The sequence below is a fragment of the Muntiacus reevesi genome, chromosome 22 (assembly GCF_963930625.1).
Source record: "Muntiacus reevesi chromosome 22, mMunRee1.1, whole genome shotgun sequence".
NCBI classification, from domain to species: Eukaryota; Metazoa; Chordata; class Mammalia; order Artiodactyla; family Cervidae; genus Muntiacus; species Muntiacus reevesi.
This window is the reverse complement of record NC_089270.1, coordinates 29,517,151-29,538,775: the sequence shown is the minus strand read 5'-3', so window position 1 is coordinate 29,538,775 and position 21,625 is coordinate 29,517,151. Positions and strand designations below refer to the sequence as shown.

Below are 21,625 nucleotides of genomic sequence, written 5' to 3'. Positions count from 1 at the left end.
GAACATTGATCCTTACTGACTTTTATTTCATGCGATGATAGGTTTTTATTTATATTAGAGTATAATTACTTTACAGTGTTGTGTTTCTGCTGTAGAGCAGCGTGAATCAGCTATGTGTATATATATATCCCCTTCCTCTTTTTTTTTTCCCCCAGAACTCTCAAAGGCAGAATCACTTGTGAAAATGATGATAATGGCTGTCGTGTACTGACTGTCTGCTTTGTGCAAAGTGCCATGCTGAGCATTTCACTTACATTGTTTCATCTAACTGGGAAGTAGTTATTAGGAGTATCCCCATTTTGTCAGTGAAGAAACAGGCGCCGAAACAAATACTTTGCCAAGGTTACTCAGCTTCTAAGTGGTGGACCTCGGATTCATTGTGGGCATTCTGACTTGAGTCCACGTGCTCTCAGCCTCCTTCACCATCTCCCATAACTGGAATCACCTTCTAAACTGGAGGCTTCTCCTTAGGCAGCAGTGGCCCTCAAATTTCTTGTTCTGCCCAGCAAAACCTTATTTGCTAAAAAAAAAAAAAAAAGAATGAATGTGAAATTCACAAGATACCAGTGTGGTAGAAAAAACAGTTATATATGTAGAGGCACTGAATTAGCCACATGTGTGACAGGGACTTTGGAATTCCTTAAACAACACCCATCATTTTCTCTTTCTTGTCTATTGCCTTTGTTCTTTCTTCATATCCATAGTGACTAGCACATAATACCTTATGCATTGTACGGCATCATCGACTCAGTGGACATGAGTTTGAGCAAACTCCAGGAGATAGTGAAGGACAGGGAAGCCTGGCATGCTTCAGTCCTTGTGGTCGCAGAGTCAGCACAACTGAGGGACTGAACAACAATACTTGTTAAATGATTGAATTTGTTATGTATAAATGAATAAAGCCTGTGTTAGAATGAAGTATCTTTGGGGGCATAAATATAGCTTGATTTTCTAGAACTTGGGGTTTTCATGGTTGAAGTGAAACAGGAGGGTGGAAATATACCGTTGCAAAAATATAGAGTACTTTAAAGTTTCATATCTATACCAACAAGTATCTACTGAGAGTCTGGTATTGGGAAGGTACTGTTTTAAGCAAGTGTGTAATGGTGTGCAAAACAGGCCAAGTTCTTATGGAGCCTGTGGTCTTCGTGAAGCTAGTTATTTAGTTCCTTTTTAATACCTGAATAAATTGAGACAGGAGAAGGATAAATTTCTCAAGATGGCCTACTAAGCAGTTGGTAGCTTTACATCTGTAAACTATTACCTCCTGCCAGTTAGCCATGAAATCCACTTTAGTTATTAAGGCAGGAGTTATTTTTGTCTTATGTTGGTTAATTTTAACAAGAAAAATGTGCATTGTAATACTACTTCTGATAGTGTTTGACAGTCATAGTCTGGCAGTCATGACTCAGCTTCTCAGGTATACTCATTGTATATAGTATCATCCTTGGTTAATATCTAACCAAGTAGTACTGAGCTTGCCAATAAACCTAAACTTGCAGCAATCTCAACATTAGCTAGATATAACGGAGCTTTGTCTGGGAGAGGGAAGGAAGTGGAGGATGGGAGCATGTGACAAAGTCATGATCATTCAATTGGATAATCTTATAATTTAGCAGAAACACCTAGGCTTTCCCACGTGTCATCATGATGATAATTCATCGAGGAAGCACTTTTGTGCTAACAGCAACTAAGTGAAATTTGAGGGAGGGTAAGACTTTTCTTCTTAAATTGTAAAACCATGACCCAGGAAGCCTTGGGAAACAGAACTTGTGATCTTTACAAACTGATTTATTTGCACCAGTTACTAATTAAGAAACACTATTGTGTATAGAATAGGACCTCCATAATAGGAGGAGTTAGCCAACTCTAAAAGAAATAAGTGAAGTGGCCTCTTACCTTCAAAGCTGTTGGAGAATTGGCACACCTACCAGAAATCTATTTCTGAAAAGCATCTAAATAATCTCATTTAAAAATGAAAACTTATTAGAAATAAGCCAAATGCTCACCAGCATGAAAATGGATAAAAAATTGTTTATATATAGAATGGACTATTCGGAGAAGGCAATGGCACCCCACTCCAGTACTCTTGCCTGGAAAATCCCATGGACGGAGGAGCCTGGTAGGCTGCAGTCCATGGGGTCACTACGAGTCAGACACGACTGAGCGACTTCACTTTCCCTTTTCACTTTCATTCACTGGACAAGGAAATGGCAACCCACTCCAGTGTTCTTGCCTGGAGAATCCCAGGGATGGGGGAGCCTGGTGGGCTGCCGTCTATGGGGTCGCACAGAGTCGGACACGACTGAAGTGACTTAGCAGAATGGACTATTACCTTGTAATCAGCAGCCCGAAAGGTAAAGTACAGCTACATGCTACAGTATGGATACATCTTAGAAAATGCAGTTTTGAGTGAAAGTGTGTTAGTCGCTCAGTCGTGTCCAGCTCTTTGCAACCCCATGGGCTGTAGCCTGCCAGGCTCCTCTGTCCATGGAATTCTCCAGTCCAGAATACTGGAGTGGGTAGCCATTCCCTTCTCCAGGGGATCTCCCTGACCCAGGGGTCGAACCCAGGTCTCCCACATTACAGGCAGATTCTTCACCATTTGAGCTACCTGGGAACCCCAAGATATTGTTTAGGCATCCATTATTTGTAAGAATAGTTTTAAAATAAGTTAATGGTTTACACAAAATTCAGAAGTAGTTGCCTCAAAAGGGGAGGCAGAAATTCAGAAGAGAGAAGTGAAAGTCGCTCAGTTGTGTCTAGGCCAGAATACTTGAGTGGGTAGCTTTTCCCTTCTCCAGGGGATCTTCCCAACCCAGGGATCGAACCCAGGTTGTTGCAGGCGGATGCTTTACCAGCTGAGCCACAAGGAAAGCCCAAGAATACTGGAGTAGGTAGCCTATTCCTTCTCTAGCGGGAACCAGGGTCTCCTGCATTGCAGGCGGATTCTTTAACAACTGAGCAATCAGGGAAGTTATCAGAAGAAAGAAGGCATGTGTAAATGTAAGACACTGGTCTGTTTCTCCAGCTGAGCAATGGTATCATGGATATTAAATTTTTTTTAAGACTTAAAATTATGCATTGAAGTTTCTTATTTAAAGATGTTCTGAAATGAGTCATTTTAGAAAATAGCTGCCCCCTTCATTTATCTTCTCACACTTCTGAATGTATCAGGTATTCTTAACATGTTCACCTAGGTAAGTAAATGTGGCAGAAACTTGGCAAGGTGGTTTTTTCAGCTCTCAGATAAGTGGTACAGTAAGCAAGTGACATACTTCACGATAGTCAGGAAGAATTTGGTTGACCCTTTCCCAGCACAAGCAGAAAGATCCGTACTGGATTCGTAGTTTCTCAAAAAGTGCCCACTTGGGAATTCCCTGGTGGTCCAGTGGTTAGAACTTGGTACTTTCACTGCTGGGGCCTGGGTTCAATTCCTGATCCTCGAAATCAGACAAGATTTCACAAGAAATGACAAGATCCTCCAGATCTCACAAGCCACGCTCTATGGCCAAAAAAAAGGGTGGGGGGGGGGGAAGAAAAAAGGCCCACTTGTTAAAAACGTAAACTAGCTATATCAGGGTGACTAAGTAGAACATATAGTTTGTGAAACATTAAGGTGTAAAGTATGAACGCTGGTAACATTTTTCTCTTCCTCAGATCTTAACTTTGTTGAAATTGGTGTTTAGGAAATTTCAAGAGTACCTTGCCTCTGTTACTTTGTCTTTGCTTTTGTTTTATTTCCTTTTATTTTCCCTGCGATCCTTGGGGTGAAGTGCTGAAGTTGCAAAGTACTGAAGAAAACATGGACTTTAGGGGCATTCTAGAAGCAGCTGGAAATCCCAGATCTGCCACTTGTTAATTGTGTGATCTTGGACCAGTTAGGTGGCTCAGCTTGGCTTCCTTAAATGTAAAGAAGGAATATCAATATCTACTTTGCAGGAGTCTTGTGAGGACTTGCTATAATATTTATGTATGAAGCACCTAACAGAAAAAAGAAATCCAATAAACGATAGTCCCTTAAGTAGTAATAATTTTTCCACATTATATAACAGGGCCATCGAGCATGACAAACCAGTCTTTGTCTTAGGAGCTGAGTAAATACACTTTAAAGGAATGTAACTACTAACTTTGAAAAGTGAATCTCATTTGCTTTCGATCATAATGTGGAAAATTTGAGCTGTGTAAGCAGCTAGAACATAGGTATTATTCAGATCATTATCTTGAATTTAAACTTTACATAGTCTTGTTAATTCTGTTTTACAGCCACAGACTGTACCCCAGCCCCTCCCGACTATTTTACAAATATATGCTGTCATTCACAAGTGCACTCACATGAGAAAAAAGTCCAATATAGCTTATAAATAGTATGTTTATGAGAAAAAAGTTCAAAGTTTGTTATGTCTTGCCAATGACTTAGTATTGCCTTTATGTTCTAAGCTAATATGTTTACATAGTAAAGACCCAAATGTGAAAACGTGACTAAGCAATAATTAAAATTACTTTTATTTAATGGAAAAGGAAATGGCAACCCAGTCCAGTATTCTTCCCTGGAGAATCCCATGGACTGGGGAGCCTGGCCTGGCAGGCTACGGTCTATGGGGTGGCAAAGGGTTCAACACAACTGAGCAACTGAGCATAGATCTCTATAAATTGTGCTGGTTTTCATAGTAAATGTATTGCTTATGAACAATGAGCAACTGTCACGTTGAAGACTCAGGAGTGTTTACCTGCAAACAGGTGTAACTTGGTAGAAGGACAGATTTTCTTGCCCACCCACAGTTCTTATTTCTGAAATAAGTGTTAACACCTCCTCAAACTGGGAGATATGGGAAACTCAAGGGTAACCAGCGCGGACAGATTTTTCTTTCCTGGGCAAAAGTTTTAGTTGCTTTGGACTTCGCTCCCTGTGTCCTCCACCTGAAGAGAAGGACCTTGGAAGGAACGTTAACCAAGCTACTCTGCTTGTTGACATAGATGTTCTTCTTGTGCTGCTATATTGTAATCAGTCCAAATCTCCTGTTCCGGGTTAAATGCATGCTTTATTGTTTGATTGATGGGAAGATTGTCTGTCACTGTTTGTGACCTGCTGGATTCATATATTGGTGCAGTGTTTAGTCACTCAGTCATGTCTGACTCTTTGTGACCCTATGGACTGTAGGCTCCTCTGTCCATGGGACTCTCCAGGCAAGAATACTGGAGTGGGTTGCCATTTCCTCCTCCAGGGGATCTTCCCCACCCAGGGATCAAACCCATGTCTCTTAGGTCTCCTGTATTGGCAGCTGGGTTTTTTTACCTGCTGGTACCACCTGGGAAGCCCAACACAAGCAATCCCAGGTCATTCAGATTAATTCATATATTCACTGTTCTATGTTTTAAGAATGTACCAGTGACCTAGAATCTTGATGTCATATGTACAGATAGCCAGGGCTGTTTGATATTGTAGTTCCTGGAACTATTCAGTGTAATTTTGAAGATTTTCGGTTCAGTTCAGTCCCTCAGTCGTGTCCGACTCTTTGCGACCCCATGAACCGCAGCACACCAGGCCTCCCTGTCTATCACCAACTCCCGGAGTTTACCCAAATTCATGTCATTAAATCAGTGATGCCACCTAACCATCTCATCCTCTGTTGTCCCCTTCTCCTCCTGCCCCCAAACCCTCCCAGCATCAGGGTCTTTTCAAGTGAGTCAGCTCTTTACCTCAGGTGGCCAAAGTATTAGAATTTCAGTTTCAAAATCAGTCCTTCCAATGAACACCCAGGACTGATCTCCTTTAGGATGGACTGGTTGGATCTCCTTGCAGTCCAAGGGACTCTCAAGAGTCTTCTCCAACACCACAGTTCAAAAGCATCAATTCTTTGGTGCTCAGCTTTCTTTATAGACCAACTCTCACATCCATACATGACTACTGGAAAAACCATAGGCTTTACTAGACTGACCTTTGTTGACAAAGTAATGTCTCTGCTCTTTAATATGCTGTCTAGGTTGGTCATAACTTTCCTTCCGAGAAGTAAGCATCTTTTAATTTCATGGCTGTAATCACCATCTGCAGTGATTTTGGAGCCCCCCAAAATAAAGTCAGCCACTGTTTTTACTGTTTCAGCCACTGTTTCGCCATCTATTTGCCATTAAGTGATGGGACCGGATGCCATGATCTTTGTTTTCTGAAAGTTGAGGTTTAAGCCAACTTTTTCACTCTTCTCTTTTCACTTTCATCAAGAGGCTCTTTAGTTCTTCTTCACTTTCTGCCATAAGGGTGGTATCATCTGCATATCTGAGCATATTGATATTTCTCCCAGCAATCTTGATTCCAGCTTGTGCTTTATCCAGCCCAGCGTTTCTCATGATGTACTCTGCGTATAAGTTGAATAAGCAGGGTGACAGTATACAGCCTTGATGTACTCCTTTTCCTATTTGGAACCAGTCTGTTGTTCCACATCCAGTTCTAACTGTTGCTTCCTGACCTGCATACAGGTTTCTCAAGAGGGAGGTCAGGTGGCCTGGTATTCCCATCTCTTCCAGAATTCCAGATCACAGTTTATTGTGATCCACACAGTCAAAGGCTTTCGCATAGTCAATAAAGCAGAAATAGATGTTTTCTGGAACTCTCTTGCTTTTTCGATGTTCCAGCAGATGTTGGCACTTTGATCTCTGGTTCCTCTGCCTTTTCTAAAACCAGCTTGAACATCTGGAAGTTCACGGTTCACATATTGCCGAAGCCTGGCTTGGGGAGTTTTGAGCATTACTTCACTAGTGTGTGAGATGCATGCAGTTGTGTGGTAGTTTGAGCATTCTTTGGCGTTGCCTTTCTTTGGGATTGGATTGAAGATTTTAATGACTCCTTAACTATGTTTTAAAGTGTTGCATGGCTTAAAGTTCAAACTATAAACTATCTCCCGTTAAGTTTTAATGTATAAAGATGGAAATGTATCTGACTTGAAAGGAATTGTACTATAATCAAATGTGAGTGTGTTAAATGGAGGCTTATATTCCGTGTTTGTAAATGTAAGTTTAGTCGCTGTGTCCAGTTCTTTGAGACCCCATGGACTGCAGCACGCCAGGCTCTGCTGTCCTCTACTATCTCCTGGAGTTTGCTGAAATTCATGTGCATTGAGTCAGTAATGCTATCTAACCATTTCATCCTCGGCCGACCCCTTCTGCATTTGCCTTCAGTCTTGCCCAGCATCAGGGTCTTTCCCAACGAGTTGGCTCTTTGCATCAGATAGCCAAAGTATTTGAGCTTCAGCTTCAACATCAGTCCTTCCAATGAATATTCAGGGTTGATTTCCTTTTGGATTGACTGGTTTGATATCCTTGCAATCCAAGGGACTCTCAAGAGTCTTCCAACACCGAAATTTGTTGGTGCTCAGCCTTCTTTATGGTTCAACTCTCACATCTACAGATGTGATATACATGACTACTGGGAAAACCATAGCTTTGACTATCTGGACTTTTGTCAGCAAAGTGATGTCTCTGCTTTTTAAACAGCTACCTAGGTTTGTCACTTGTAGCTCAGCTGGTAAAGTATCCGCCTGCAATACGGGAGACCTGGGTTTGATCCCTGTGCTGGGAAGATCCCCTGGAGAAGGGAAAAGCTACCCACTCCAGTATTCTGGCCTGGAGGATTCCATGGAGTATACTGAGTTGGGTGCAACTTTCACTTTCACAGATTTGTCATAGCTTTCCTTTCTTAGGAGGAGCAGGGGTCTTTTAATTTCATGGCTGCAGTTTGCTTCCTTGAAAAAGTGATCTTAAAAAAAAAAAAAAAGAAAAAGTGTTCTGATCTTACTGCTCCATGCTGAGTGCCTGGCATGTGGAGTACTCTTACTGAATATTTACTGAATGAATGAAGGAATAGGTTTGGTCCAGATGTAGGGGTAATGTTGGAAGAGATTTAAACAGAAAAGAATAAACCTACCTGGAATAGTTTGTTTTCCTTTTAGCTTGCTGATTTTCTCCCTGATTATAAATAAGTATATACGTATATGCATTCTTGCATTTTCCCAGTTTGCCTTCCCTCTAACAGTGTGAAAATGCCTGTTTACCTACAGAATTTGGTTCTTAGTATTTTTTCCTTTGAGCTCAATCTCAAACGAGGGTGGAGGCATTTCCGAACTTTTTTGTATTTGCTGTAAACACTTTATTCCAATACAGCTTTCCTTTTCATTTACTTTTTAAAGAATTTTTGTTGTTGTTGAAGTATAGTTGAATTGTAATGTTGTGTTACCTTCAGATATACAACAAAGTGATTCAGTTATTTATATATATGTAACACTTATTATTTTAATAATACTCAAGAAGAAATTTTTCTTTTAGTTGTGAGATATCCCTCTCATAAGAAATCCTAGAACAGAATAATCATAAGGAATCCTAGAACAGAATAAATCATCTTGGAATGTATTTCTTGAAGTTTTATGTTCCTCCTTAAAACCAAACCCATCAGCAAAAGAAAAAAAAAATTGTTTTCAACCATCCAAAACATTTTCAAAGAAAATCTCTGTCATCCCTTATCTCATTTTTTTGTAGCTCAGAAAACAAGTACCTAAGTTTTCACTTCCAAGGCATAAAGGCCTCATTGGATATTATAGATATGTAGATGGGTAAACTGATTGATTGGTTTAAGATAATATGATAGGACTTCCCTAGTGGTCCAGTGGTTAGAACTCCACACATCCAATGCACGGGGCACAGGATCAATCCCTGGTCAGGGAGCTAAGACCATACATTCTTTGTGGGGTGGCCAAAAGATAGAAAAATAAAATATGCAAAATAGAATATGATAATATGCACTTAGGATGTTCCAGGGTGGGAGAAATTTTAAGATATAGCATAGTTTTATCCTCTTATTAGAAACAATCTAATGTAGATACTTGGTGACTACAGCAGTGTCAGAAGTGAAGGGGGGACTGCCATAAGTCAGGAAGGATTTAACTTCTAGGTTTTCAGTTTTTTTTTTCTTGCACTTCTGTCCAATCTGAAAAATTAAGTCTTTGTACTTTGGAGAAGGAAATTATGAATGCCTGAAAGTATATTTAAATCAAAAATCTGCTTTAGCTTTTCTTAAAACACCACCTTTAGCAGAGCAGAGAATTTTGATAGCTAAGTATATAAGGATAAAAGAAGTGAATTATGTGCTTGTTAAATTAACCTACCTACCTCTTCTACCATTTTTGATGTGCAGCGTTACCCAGTATTAATTGTCCTGTTACCCAGCCCTTTTATCCTACAGCAAGGGGAATTGATGAGAATAGGTGCATTGTGTTATGTCTGATCACAGTTTGACTAGCACAGTCTGGAAGTGGGATGTGCACGATGAGAGCAGGCAGCCTAATTGCTCCCCCTGCATCAGCAGCATCTATAAAGCATCCTGGGAATTGCTCGCCCTACGTTCAGAGCAGCTGGTCACATGAGCCTGAATTTTCAGTTCAGTTCATTAGTCAGCCATTTTGGTCAACACCCTGCTTACTGCGCACGACCAATCCTATTAGAACTCAGCATCCCGGCTCCTCTGAGCAGATCCTGGAAGTGATTTCTGCAATTCAGGATTTTTTTTTTTTAAGCTAAACAGAAAATATTGGTTTATTTTTTGTTCATTTTTTTTTTTCTTTTGTATATTTTTTTTCTGTAGAAAGAAGGAGGATTTTTCACTTACTCATACAGAGGCCAGTTTTTTTAAAGTCAACTAAGGTATCATCGGCTGTGCAGGATTTCAAGCCTCTGCCTCTGCTGAAAAAGAAGAGGGTAGGGAAGGGAAGATAACAGGAGAGAAGCTGGAAGAAGACAAGCATCCTCTTATGTTGCTATGTGGTAGGAACTGCCTCTGAGAATAGATAGCATAGAATTATTTATCTTAAACAGTTGGTGCTTAAAGCATAGGTATTTTTCCATCTTTTTTTTTTTTTTAAACCCTCCCCCGCCTCTTTTCTTGAGAGCTTTGTTACAGAGCTTCGGATTTGGGGGTTTCTGTTGAGGAGGGTTTTTATTTATTTTTGTTTGGGGTGTGTGTGTGTGTGTGTGTGTGTGTTGTGTGTGTGTGTGTGTGTTGTGGTCCCAGCTGAGTCATCATGTCTGCTCTGACGCCTCCAACCGACATGCCAACCCCCACCACTGACAAGATCACACAGGCTGCCATGGAGACCATCTACCTTTGCAAATTCCGAGTGTCTATGGATGGAGAATGGCTCTGCCTGCGAGAGCTGGATGACATCTCACTCACACCTGACCCAGAGCCTACCCATGAAGGTATGGTCAGAACCCGTCCTCCAGTGTCTCACCAGCATCCTCATTGTTAATCGGGCTGGGAGGGTCAGGGAGAGGCAGGAGGAACCCATGCTCTAAACTAGCTAATGGCCCGGAAAACCTTTCATCCTTAAACCTACTACCAGCTCCCCTTCTCTACTTTACTGGGGGAAAATATTTTTTCCCTGCCCTCTGAGGTAGCCTTTCAAAAGATGCTGGTGCTTGCTTAGAGTTCTTTGTCTTGCAGGCTCTAAAGAACATTTGAGATCACTTGTCACATCTGATCCTAATCAACCAATGGAAAAGCTGTTAATTCTGATTAGATGCTAACATATTATAGAAATTATAGTTATTTTTAATAGAGTAAGGTAAAATAGCATGACTAATTAATTATAGGAGTGTATGTGATATAGTTGAAATACTCACGAAGGGTATCCTATCATCAGGATATAATGTTAAACAGGCTGTGATATCTAGAAAATGCATGGTCAAACATTCTTTCTTTAAAATAATATAGATTGTAAGGTTAGATGAGAAAGCAGTTTTATGTTCAGTGCTTATTTAATGACTGTGGTCTCAAAAGAGCATAATACCTTAAGAGGTTAAGCATGATTGATAAGGTAATTCCTACCCATGGAACCAATTGGCCATTGCTTTTTATAAGTTGTTTGTGGTAGCTGCTGACCTATGTGAAATCTCCACTGTTAGTCCCTTTGAGACCTTTGTATTCTCTTGACTTGTGACTTTCTCCCAGAACCTTTTCTAAATTCTGAGAGGCTTTGATCTTCTACCCCTAAATTTTGTGAACTTAATACCATAAGGAAGAAAATTAGTTTGAATCAAATTGTTTTGTACCTTTGTGTACTGGCCTCTTAGCTAGTATTTGTTCTCTACCCTTAAAATAATGAAGAAAGAAATGCTCGCATATGAGAATACATTTTGCATACAGTCTGGCCAGTGTTTAGGCATACTTCAGGACAGAGGGTACAAGGTGAATTGCACCTGGCATTTGGGTTAGAAAAAGTGATTCCTTGTCCTTGACCAAGCATTGTAATCTTATCATGACTCAGATTTCACTCTTTGTGTCTGAGAAGGATTTTATTTTCCCAGTTAGCCGCTTTTAGAGAGGGTTAACATCGAAGCACAAAGCAGTCATTTGGGTGTGTCTTTAGGGGCAATGTTTAAGTAGTTTGTAAGGCCCTTTGCACCCTTAACAATTGGTTTGTCTGCTGGACAGCTTCCTTTGGCTCTGAGTTTCAGAATGTGCTGCAAGGCGGTCAGGAGACATCAGCCGGAGGCACATACAATGCCGGTACTGTTTAGAACAGCTTCCCGAGCTTGAAAAATCTTTAGGGAAGAAAAGTACATTTTGAGAATGCTACCAAGAAGTCTTTTCAGCGGCTGCCTCAGTCTGCATATTTTGTTTTTAAAAATGTTTATTTTGAAAGTCACACAATATCATATATTCCCTTAATTATAAATTTAATATGTCATTGTCTCTAATTTTGAACAAATTTAATCACTTGAATAGGCTTCCCAGGTGGCTCAGTGGTAAAGAATCTGCCTGCCAATGCAAGAGACACAAGTTCAGTCTCTGGGTCAGGAAGATCCCCTGGAGAAGGAAATGGCAACCCACTCCTGTATCCTTGCCTGGGAAACCCCTTGGACAGAGGCGCTTGGTGGGGTACAGTCTTGTGGGGATCAGGAAGAGTCGGACTCTACTTAGCCACTGAACAACAGTAACAATGGTTTGCATACCTATTTGTTTTCTGAGCAAGATTCCTGTGAGTAAGCAAAAGTGAGCTGCTTGGTTCACGTAAGCATTTGTAGTGGTGCTGTTTGAATTCTCTATGGAGAAATCTGATGGAAACTGTATGAGGGCTGCTACCTAAGCTCAAGTGACACATCGTTGGCTTAGGGGAAACAGACAATAGAAAGTTTCCAACACCTTAGAATCAACTGGAGAAGGGATGGAGGAAAATAGAGAAAGGCTGGCAATGAATTTTGGAATTCTGCCTTCAACTGGGTAAAAGAAGCAACAATTTCAAATTATTAGTACTGGAAGTAATAAAAGAAAGTCCAGGCCCAAGAAAACATCCATAGGTTCAGTGATCTAGGAAGCCAGTAAATAAAAGACAGGGATTTTGTTGCCTTGCTGTACTGGCTAACTCTGGATGTCTAAACAGTCACTTAAACCCAAGAAATGTCTGCTTTAATATTAATGCTAGAGACAGTTGTTAAGTTTAATTTAGCTACTAACCTTTAAGTGGTGATTGCTGGACCAGTGATAACAGGAGCCCTGCTGTGTTGACAAAATGGAGCATTTGGTGTCCAGACACAGAGAGTGTTCACAGAACACTTCCCGGTTGATTCGCAGACAGAAGGAAGGACATCTGACTGTGCAAATTCTGCGTTGGGACCCCTGACTCCCACGAGAGAAAACGGGCCAAAACATCATGTATCTTCTTAAGACAATCATCTTGTTGTGGCCTCATTGGTTGAAGCTGTGTGGTTTCCAACTTTTATTTTCCGAAAACAGCTGTTGTTTTCAGTGTCCACAGTGTAGATCAGACCCAGAGTTTCAGCCCACCTTAACTCTTAAATCCATGGGAATAAAAACTCACTTCATTATTTCAGTACTTATTGGTGGTCAAGGAGATCAGCTGTCTCTCATTTCTTTTAGTACACTTTTGTAAAAACCCGGAACAAATTTCCAAGTCTTTGATTGCAAGAAGAGGGTTCAGGAAAGGCTTCATCCAGGAAGTGATGCTTGGGCTAGGCTCCACTTTGTATGATAACTGTAGGATCACAGGCGGATAGTGTTGTGGGTGAGGACGGGAAGGGACATTTCAAGCAGCACACAGTGAGATGCTGGGCTGGGCTGTAGTAAGTCGTTAGGAGTGGTAGCCATGATGGTAGGTTAGGAGCATTAAGCAAGATATTTAATGTCAAGTACCTTATAAATGTTAGTTATTTGTGTAATAGTTATTCATGAAGCAGTGGTTTGAGCTTCAACACCTGTAAGCCCCATTGCTAAATCTCCTGCCTGTTTAGTATGTATTTCTAGTTTTGTTTGTTTTTGTATCTAACCTTCTGGAATAGTCTAAGCTAGTTGTTTGCCGGACAGACTAAAGGTGGTTAGTAGCTTAAACTCATATTTCAGCATTGTCCTTTCTTGGGCCTTTGCAAACAGGAAAATAATTGGTTAAAAATAAAACTCGGTTATCAAGAAATACTTGTTTTCCCATTAACTTTCTTTTAAAGAAGAGGAATCTGACATTGCGAAGTGAAATAGATCACTTTAGTACAGTAAAATAGACCATTTGGTTACAAAGATAACTCTTCAAAGATGTGAACTATTTTTTGACTTAGAAAATACCTTTTCCAAATACAGTTAGTAAGAGGCAGACTATGAAGAAATGATACAGCAGCGGACACGTTAAGAAGAGAACCTCTGGTCAAGCCTTTGATTTTCAAGTTGCAGAGAACTTTGATTATAGAAAAGTGTGTGTGGTGACCGGCTTCAGACAGACTGTTACTGCGTAAGTGTCCAGTTTTCCCCTGGCAGTCAAATTTTGCTTTAGTGTTCATTTAGAGCATCTGGCACTTACCCAGTAATGTATAAGGAGCTAGCTTGTATGTAACGCCTGTGATTGTAGTAATGATACTGTACTACATGTAAGGATCCTGTTCTACATGTGTTTGATCTGTCAGTTGATCAGAAATGTTTATTGAGCATCCCTTGATGCAAAATCCAGTTCTAGAGGCTAAGAAATAATGGCTCTTGCCCTCAGTGAATTCACTGCCAAGGAAAAAAGATGAAACAATGATGTCAGAGGCTGCTGTAAACATGTGTGAAGTACTTAGTTGCTAAAGGACAATCACGTTTCGTAGGAACTGGACATGGAATTCTAATCCATAGTGACCAAACTTCCCAAGGGACAGTATGGATGTAGATTTCAGATCAGGTTTTCCCATTTAGTAGGAAACAATCTGCTGATATAATAAGCATGGGAAAAAAAATCCCCTGAGGATGAAATAGAAAGTGTTTGTTTTTTAGTGACTACTGAAAGTGTCTGGTTCTGAGATAACTCCATTGACATTTACTAATGTATTTTTACTCATTAATATCATTGCACAAGAGCAAAACCCCATTCTGCTTGGGAACTGCATATGTTTTAATGAAAAAAGTGCATGTCCCAGTGGACATTTGGCAGGGGAAGCCAAATGGCTGTTTACCAAGAAACTTCACAGCATCAACTCACTACAGTCTAGTACAGGGCTTCTAAACCTGGGAAGATGATCCAAAAAATTATATATAAAATTTTTTATCTGTACTTTATTTTTCCTGGGGAAGAAAAAAACCTTAGGGACCATTAGAACCCCCAAAGAAAATCAATGTTTAGAAAAACATGCATTGTTTTAATCATAAGATCAGACCCTCGGCCCTTCATTCAGCATACACTTAAGTATCCCACCTGTAATTTATGCTCCACGCTATGCTAGGTCCTGAGGTGTAGCACAGTGCCCAAGCCTAATTCTCTGTATTTTCTGAGCTTATTGACAAGCAGGAGGTGGGGTACTTCAACAAGTATTGATAAAATGGCTTTCCGGGTGGCTCAGCGGTAAAGAATCTGCCTGCAAACACAGGAGATGCGGGTTTGATTCCTGGGCTGGGAAGATCCCCTGGATAAGGAAATGGCAACCCACTCCAGTATTCTTGCCAGGAAAATTCCATGGGCAGAGGAGACTGAAGGGCTGTATTCCATAGGGTCACAAAGAGTCAGACATGCCTGAGCATCTATGCGGGAGTGCTATGGTACAGAACCAAACATGTTTTATTAGGAAGTTCCTTGGAAATTTTCCAGTTGAAGTAAGTAATGTTTGAACTAAGACCTAAAGGTTGTGCAAGAGTTTCTCTGGTTATGAACTGGAGGCAAGGGACGTTAGAGGTGGGGAATGGGGAGGAGACAGCATTTGCAGAGACCCAGATACCAGAGCTGAAAGATTTTCAGTCTCTCCAAATTTTCTTTCCAGTAAGTTTTCACTTCTTTGAGAAGAAATATAATAAAACTACATGCTCTACCAGGGACAAAATGTTAGGGTTAGTGATGAAATAGTATATTTTTTCTTTTCTGGTTGTATATAATGTTATATATATATATATATATATATATATATATATATATATATAAAGAAATATGATGTAAAATCTGAAGTGTTTTAACAGTGAATAAGTTCATTAGTGTGTGTGTTTATTTCCATACTTTAATAAAATAAGTATATATTAAATCATCATATAATGTGAATTTTAATAGCCCTCTTGAATAAGACTTAAATAAGAATTTCTCCCAATTAACAGAAAAATAAAAACAGTCATTACTGCTAATATTGAATACCAGTAACTTGCAAGTTTGTGAGTAGACTCTATTTTCACATATTTATGTGCGAACCTTCCCTTATATTTCTGATGATGAACATGTATTTTCTACTAAGAAAATTATAAACCATGTGAAGCTCAAAGATTCTTAAATGAAACCGCTTTAACTGAAGTTGATGAAAAATGAAGGCTTCAGTTATTTTAATAAGTAAACATATGTTAATGATATCCAAAGTATCACTTAGCTATATATATATAAATGATCTTTTCTGCATTTGTGTGTGTGTGTGTGTGTGTGTGTGTGTGTATGAAATTATGGAAACTGGATTTAAGGCATCCAGCTATCATAGTTTTCTACTATGATTAAGCAAATAATACTGTATGTGTTAGGGCATAAAAGAGAGAGGTGCTCTTTTCCACCACAAGCACTTAATTTTATCTTCCCTTTTCATTTCCACAACTGCCAGGATCTAACTATGTCACATTCAGATTCCCACACCTACTTTCAGTGTTTCTCCAAGCCATTTCTCTTCCTATTATACTGATTCATTCTTTATAAAATTGCCAAGTAAGTCTTCATGAAAATAAGCTTTTCATTCTTGTACAAGAGTCTGTTTCAGACAGTCTCTATATTGAATGTAGAATATTCTTGAAAAAGTGACGGCAACAGTGACGTAGGAAGAGATGCTGTCTTTTACTGAGCAGCTACTTTGTGCCAGGAACTGTTTCCTCTAAGTAATATATGTGTGTATTACCTCATTTAATCTGTACAAAAACCCACGGAGCCTAGGTACTGTCATCCCCATTTTACAGATTGACAGAGATGGTAAGTGGTGGAGCCGGGACTCACTCTGGCAGCCTGGATCCACCCTACATGCAGCTCTCCTATAGCAGAATTCAGCGAGTGTAAGTCCAGCAAGAGACCCGCACATAATAAGGGACGTCTTCTTCCCAGTCTCTGGTGACATATTTCCATCCGTTTTATACACAGTTGAACATGGCATTGGCCAGCTTATGTCCAGGGAGCGCCCAAATGTGGCCAGAAGCATGCCGTTTGGGGCATACTCGGCAATTGCCATCAGTTCAATTGGATACCTTAGCTTTTTATCCACTTGGGTTTTTTTTTTCTCTTTCCATCCATTTTTATGAAGTCTGTGAAAATATTTATATGATTGTACAGATGCTGTCAAACAATAAAAATAATACACTGCTGAGACTGACCTGGTGGGCAGGTGGCACCTTTACGTGCTAAATTTTAAATGTTTCTCAAATGAATGTGCAAAGTGACATGGAAAGCTGTTTGTGGTAGCAGTGATGTTCATGATTATGGATTGTCAGAAACAATAACTGTGTTGAATCCTTATTCTTTAGCCAACTATTCCCATGCCCTTCTTTTGGATAATTTTACTTATCAAATGTTATTTTCAAACTCCTTTTCAATACTTGCCTATTTCAACCAGGCTGTGATTCTGTACACTACCGAAAAAAATGATTATTCTTGTTGTCAATACTATTTCTGCTTTAAATTCTTCTCACTGACATTAAATTAGGAACCAGAAAGGACCCCTGGCTCCCTTCATCCATGAACCTTCTTTGACAAGTCCAGTATCCTTCATCTCCTGAATCACTGTCTTCTGTCTCCATCACTTGATTGAATACACTTGAAATCATTCTCTGGTGATTTATTTTAGCCTATGTGATTCACACTTGTATAAACTTATACAGAAAGTTCTTTAGGGCAAAACTTTTGTACCCACTAGTAGGCCTCATATTACTGTATATACTATTTATGCTAGCTATCTATTATACTTTAGGTGAACTCAGTGCCCATATGGCACGAGTGGTGAAGAATCCACCTGCCAACGTAGGAGACCCAACAGACTTGGATTCCATCCTTGGATGGGGAAGATCCCCTGGAGGAGGAGATGGCAACCCACTAATATTTTCAGAGAATCCCATGGACAGAGGACCCTGGCAGGCTGCAATCCATGGGGTTGCAAAGAGTCAGACGCAACATCATCTGAGTGCACACACACACATGCCCCATAATCCCCAGAAAACGGTCACTTTTAAAACAAAAGACTATTGTAATACCTTACCTTCCGTTACACACAGCTTATGGTTTCTGGATATTTAAAATTTTTTTTGAAATCACTTAGCTCATAATTCAGACTCACTGTATTTTATTTTGAAAGTAGAAGTTTAGTATAACAAGTAATTTTTTGTTGAACATATCTTTGAATAATATTCAGTGCTGATGAAAATATAGGAAAATTCAGGTGCTGGTATAATATTCGTTGGCATGGCCTTTTCGAAAATTGCTTTATCAGTGTGAATCGGGTGCCTCAAAACTTAAGTTCCAATGGTTATACCAGACATTTATCCTAAGGAAATAATCAGAGATATGGGCAAAATATACAAGTATGTATAGTCATCACGGTATTATGATTTATAGTAGTAAAACTTTAAATATAACTTAAATAACCTAACAGGAAAATTATTCAATAAATTGTAGAACATCAGTACCACAAACATTGATAATGGCATTGTGGAAGAATATTTAGTGGTCCAGGGTATTGTTTAAAGTATATTAAGTTTTATTTATTTTTTTTAATTTTTTTTAAGTTTTTTTTTTTTAATGTGGGCAATTTATAAAGTCTTTTGAGCTTGTTACAATATCGCTTCTGTTTTATGTTTTGGTTTTTTTGGCCATTCGGTATTTGGGATCTTAGATCCCTGATCAGGAATAGAACCTGCACCCACTGCATTAAAAGGCGAAGTCTTAACCGCAGTTCTGCCAGGGAAGTCCCTAAAGTATAGTAAGTTTTAAAAGCTGTCTCCCAAGCCACATACACAGTGTGATCACAAGTTGATTTAAATATAGATACATGTGCACCCAAGTGAAAGGAAATGTACCAAAAATGTAAAAAGTGGTTTTCTCTGGAGAGTAGAACGACAGAGGATTTTTATATTCTTCATACTTCTTTATGTCTTCCAAATATTCTTGTTATGGTTCAGTCACTTAGTTGTGTCTGACTCTTTGTGACCCCATGAATTGCCGCACGTCAGACTTCCCTGTCCTTCGCTATCTCCCAGAGCTTGCTCAAACTCATGTCCATTGAGTCAATGATGCCATCCAACCATCTCATCCTGTTGCCCCCTAATATCCTATAAAAGGATATATTACTATAGTCAGGATACTGTGTTGTTTTTTCTTTAAAGAAAAAAGCTTTATGAAAACTATAGTTGTGTACTCATCCATCTGTCTACCTCAGAGTTAAGTACCTTCTGTGACAGTTTCCCACATCCATGAACAGGACCCATAGCTCTTAAGGCAGGACTACTGCTTTGGATTCAATCTCTAGTATAATTTTTTAATATCTCTAGTTAGACATTTTGAGTTTTTCCAGGTAACAGGCCAAAAAACATTACTTTTTGGCATACTTTGTTTTCAAAGCTGTCTATATGCTGCATACAGTGCGTGAGTGGCCCACGGTGTCTAGACTTGGGTGCTTTCAGTACAGCATTTAATTTACTCCTATCCTATGCTCAGAAAACAAAACCTGAGTGGGTCAGTTCAGTTCAGTCGCTCAGTCATGTCTCACTCTTTGTGACCCCATGGACTGCAGCATGCCAGGCTTCCCTATCCATCACCAACTCCCAGAACTTAGTCAAACTCATGTCCATTGAGTCGGTGATGCCATCCAACCATCTCGTCTTCTGTCACCCCCTTCTTCTCCCACCTTCCATCTTTCCCAGCGTCGGGGTCTTTTCCAGTGAGTCAGTTCTTCACATCAAGTGGCCAAAGTATTGCAGTTTCCGCTTCAGCATCAGTCCTTCCAAAGAATATTCAAGGTTTCCTTTAGGACTGACTGGTTTGATCTCCTTGCTGTCCAAGGGACTCTCAAGAGTCTTCTCCAATGCTACAGTTCAAAAGCATCAGTTCTTTGGTGCTCAGCTTTCTTTGTAGTCCAGCTCTCAAATCCATACATGACTACTGGAAAAACCATAGCTTTGGCTAGAGGGACTTTTGTTGGCAAAGTAATGTCTCTGCTTTTTAATATGCTGTCTAGGTTGGTCATAGCTTTTCTTCCAAGGAGCAAGGTGCGTCTTTTAATTTGCTGCAGTGAGTAGGATTGTCTATTTTATAGAATTATGTTACTCTTCTTTCCTTTGGCACGCCTCCTTTTGTAATCTGCTCTCAGTGAGATTACTAGAACATTTGTTGCTACCAGCCGGTTACATGGTCAGGTTCTCTGAGTTGTGATTACACGTGTACAGGGCAATCTTTGTGAAATTCTCACAGTGAATAGATTATAGATTGTATTACCATCTCAGAAGCCTGCCAGACAAAGTTTTCTGGACAAGTTTCATTCCTTCTTGTTGCTCTGATCTGGGAATAGCCTGGCTAGTCTCCCTTGTACGGTAAGTTTTACCCACTTGCCTCTGGGATTTTATAGAATCCAGAATCTGGAAGAAATATCAGCAGGATTCTCTTTGCACCCCAATCCGTAAATGAAGCAACAGAAGAGCTCCATGCTGCCTCTGAGCTGATGGTAACCTGCTCTCCCTAAAATTAGCTTTCTTCAGGTCTGTTTCAGTTTCTTCCCAGCTCCTTATGAGTCCTGTCACTGGCATCTGCCTTAGTGCACAGTCATTAATCACAGAGCATTACTACCGTCTTTGTTGTATGTTGGTGAGCTTTTTCTGGACCTTTTTTGGGTGGAGCTTTTACTTTAATGTGCGCCTTTCTTTGTAGTTCACATCACTAATAACTCTTCTGTGGCTCATCAGCTTCCAGTGCCAGAACATCCTGTGTCCTAAGGCAATCACAGACGTTATGTATCATTTTCTAGAGGTAAATGCTGTACCAGATTACATAACTAGTACTCAGTGATGGAGCTCAGGAATTCTAGTGGTTGGATTCCCGGGCCTGGGCACCTATGGGCCCTGACTGGGGAGAGAGCGTGGCTGTCCTTTGAGAGAGCCCACGGTATTCTCTGCTTTCCACTTGTTTGGTCGCTCAGGAGTGTCTGACTCTTCTGCGACCCCTTGGACTGTAGCCCGCCAGGCTCCTCTGTCCATGGGATTTCCCAGGCAAGAATGCTAGAGTAGGTTGCCATTTCCTTCTCCAGGGGATCTTGCCAACCCAGGGATTGAACCCTCATCTCCTTCGTTGGCAGGCAGATTCTTTACAGCTGAGCTACCAGGGAAGCCCGCTCTTCACTTCTGGTTCTGTATTAATTGGGCTTTTTTGGTTGTGCCCCTTTTGGGGAAGGAGAGTATAATGGGGCACGATCTTCCATTGTGATTGTTCCAGCCCCCACCAGTCACTTGGATTGCTACGAAGCACTCTTGAGTACAGGGAAGTAAATATTAAATTCATTCCCTTGCAGTTTTTCCTGTTTGAACTTTGTCAGAGAACAAATAGAAAAATTTGATGAGCTTAGAAATATGTGTGTAGAGGGACATTGAACCAGACTTATTGTGAAATAGCCTCTAAGTAAATATTTTTCCCTATAATTAAAATTAAATCATGTATTAAAATTAAGGGGTTTCTACTACAATATTGGAAAGTAGCCTCCAACTAATAAAAATAAATGAAAAAAAAATTAAGGGGTTTCTTCTAGAAGATACATTTAGTATTACTATGTAATATTTTAGTGAAAACAACTTGATTTTTCTAGTTAAAAAATAATATATTCACATTTAAAAGGTCACAGAATACAGAAAAGTAAAAAATATGAAACAGAATTCATCTACAGTTCTGGCACCTATCAATAACCACTATTAAGATTTAGTAACCAGATTCTCTTTTTTAACATATACACATGGAGTTCATTTACAAACTCACACAATTTTATACATATAAGTTATGTGTACACCTATGTTGTGTGACCTGCCTTTTTTCTCTCCACATCAATAGATGGAAATCTGTACCACCTCCTTTAATGCCTTAGCTGTTTGAATGTGCCATAATTTCTTTATTCTCTTATTACAAGCGTT

At 39.8% G+C, this 21,625-nt stretch overlaps 1 protein-coding gene across 6 annotated transcripts in view; it reads left to right on the top strand.

Moving 5' to 3' along the window:
- Positions 1 to 21,625, top strand: part of RUFY3 (RUN and FYVE domain containing 3) — a 96,174-nt gene that overhangs the window by 8,702 nt on the left and 65,847 nt on the right. For 2 of the 6 annotated variants that reach the window (XM_065914671.1, XM_065914669.1), the window contains exon 1: positions 9,443 to 10,242. The exons of 3 other annotated variants lie outside the window; for them this stretch is intronic. In XM_065914671.1, the coding sequence (XP_065770743.1) occupies positions 10,065 to 10,242 (178 nt within the window). In that variant the 5' untranslated portion in view covers positions 9,443 to 10,064. Of the gene's footprint in view, positions 1 to 9,439; positions 10,243 to 21,625 lie in introns of those variants that run through there. One more of the 6 variants, XM_065914672.1, reaches the window with a different exon arrangement.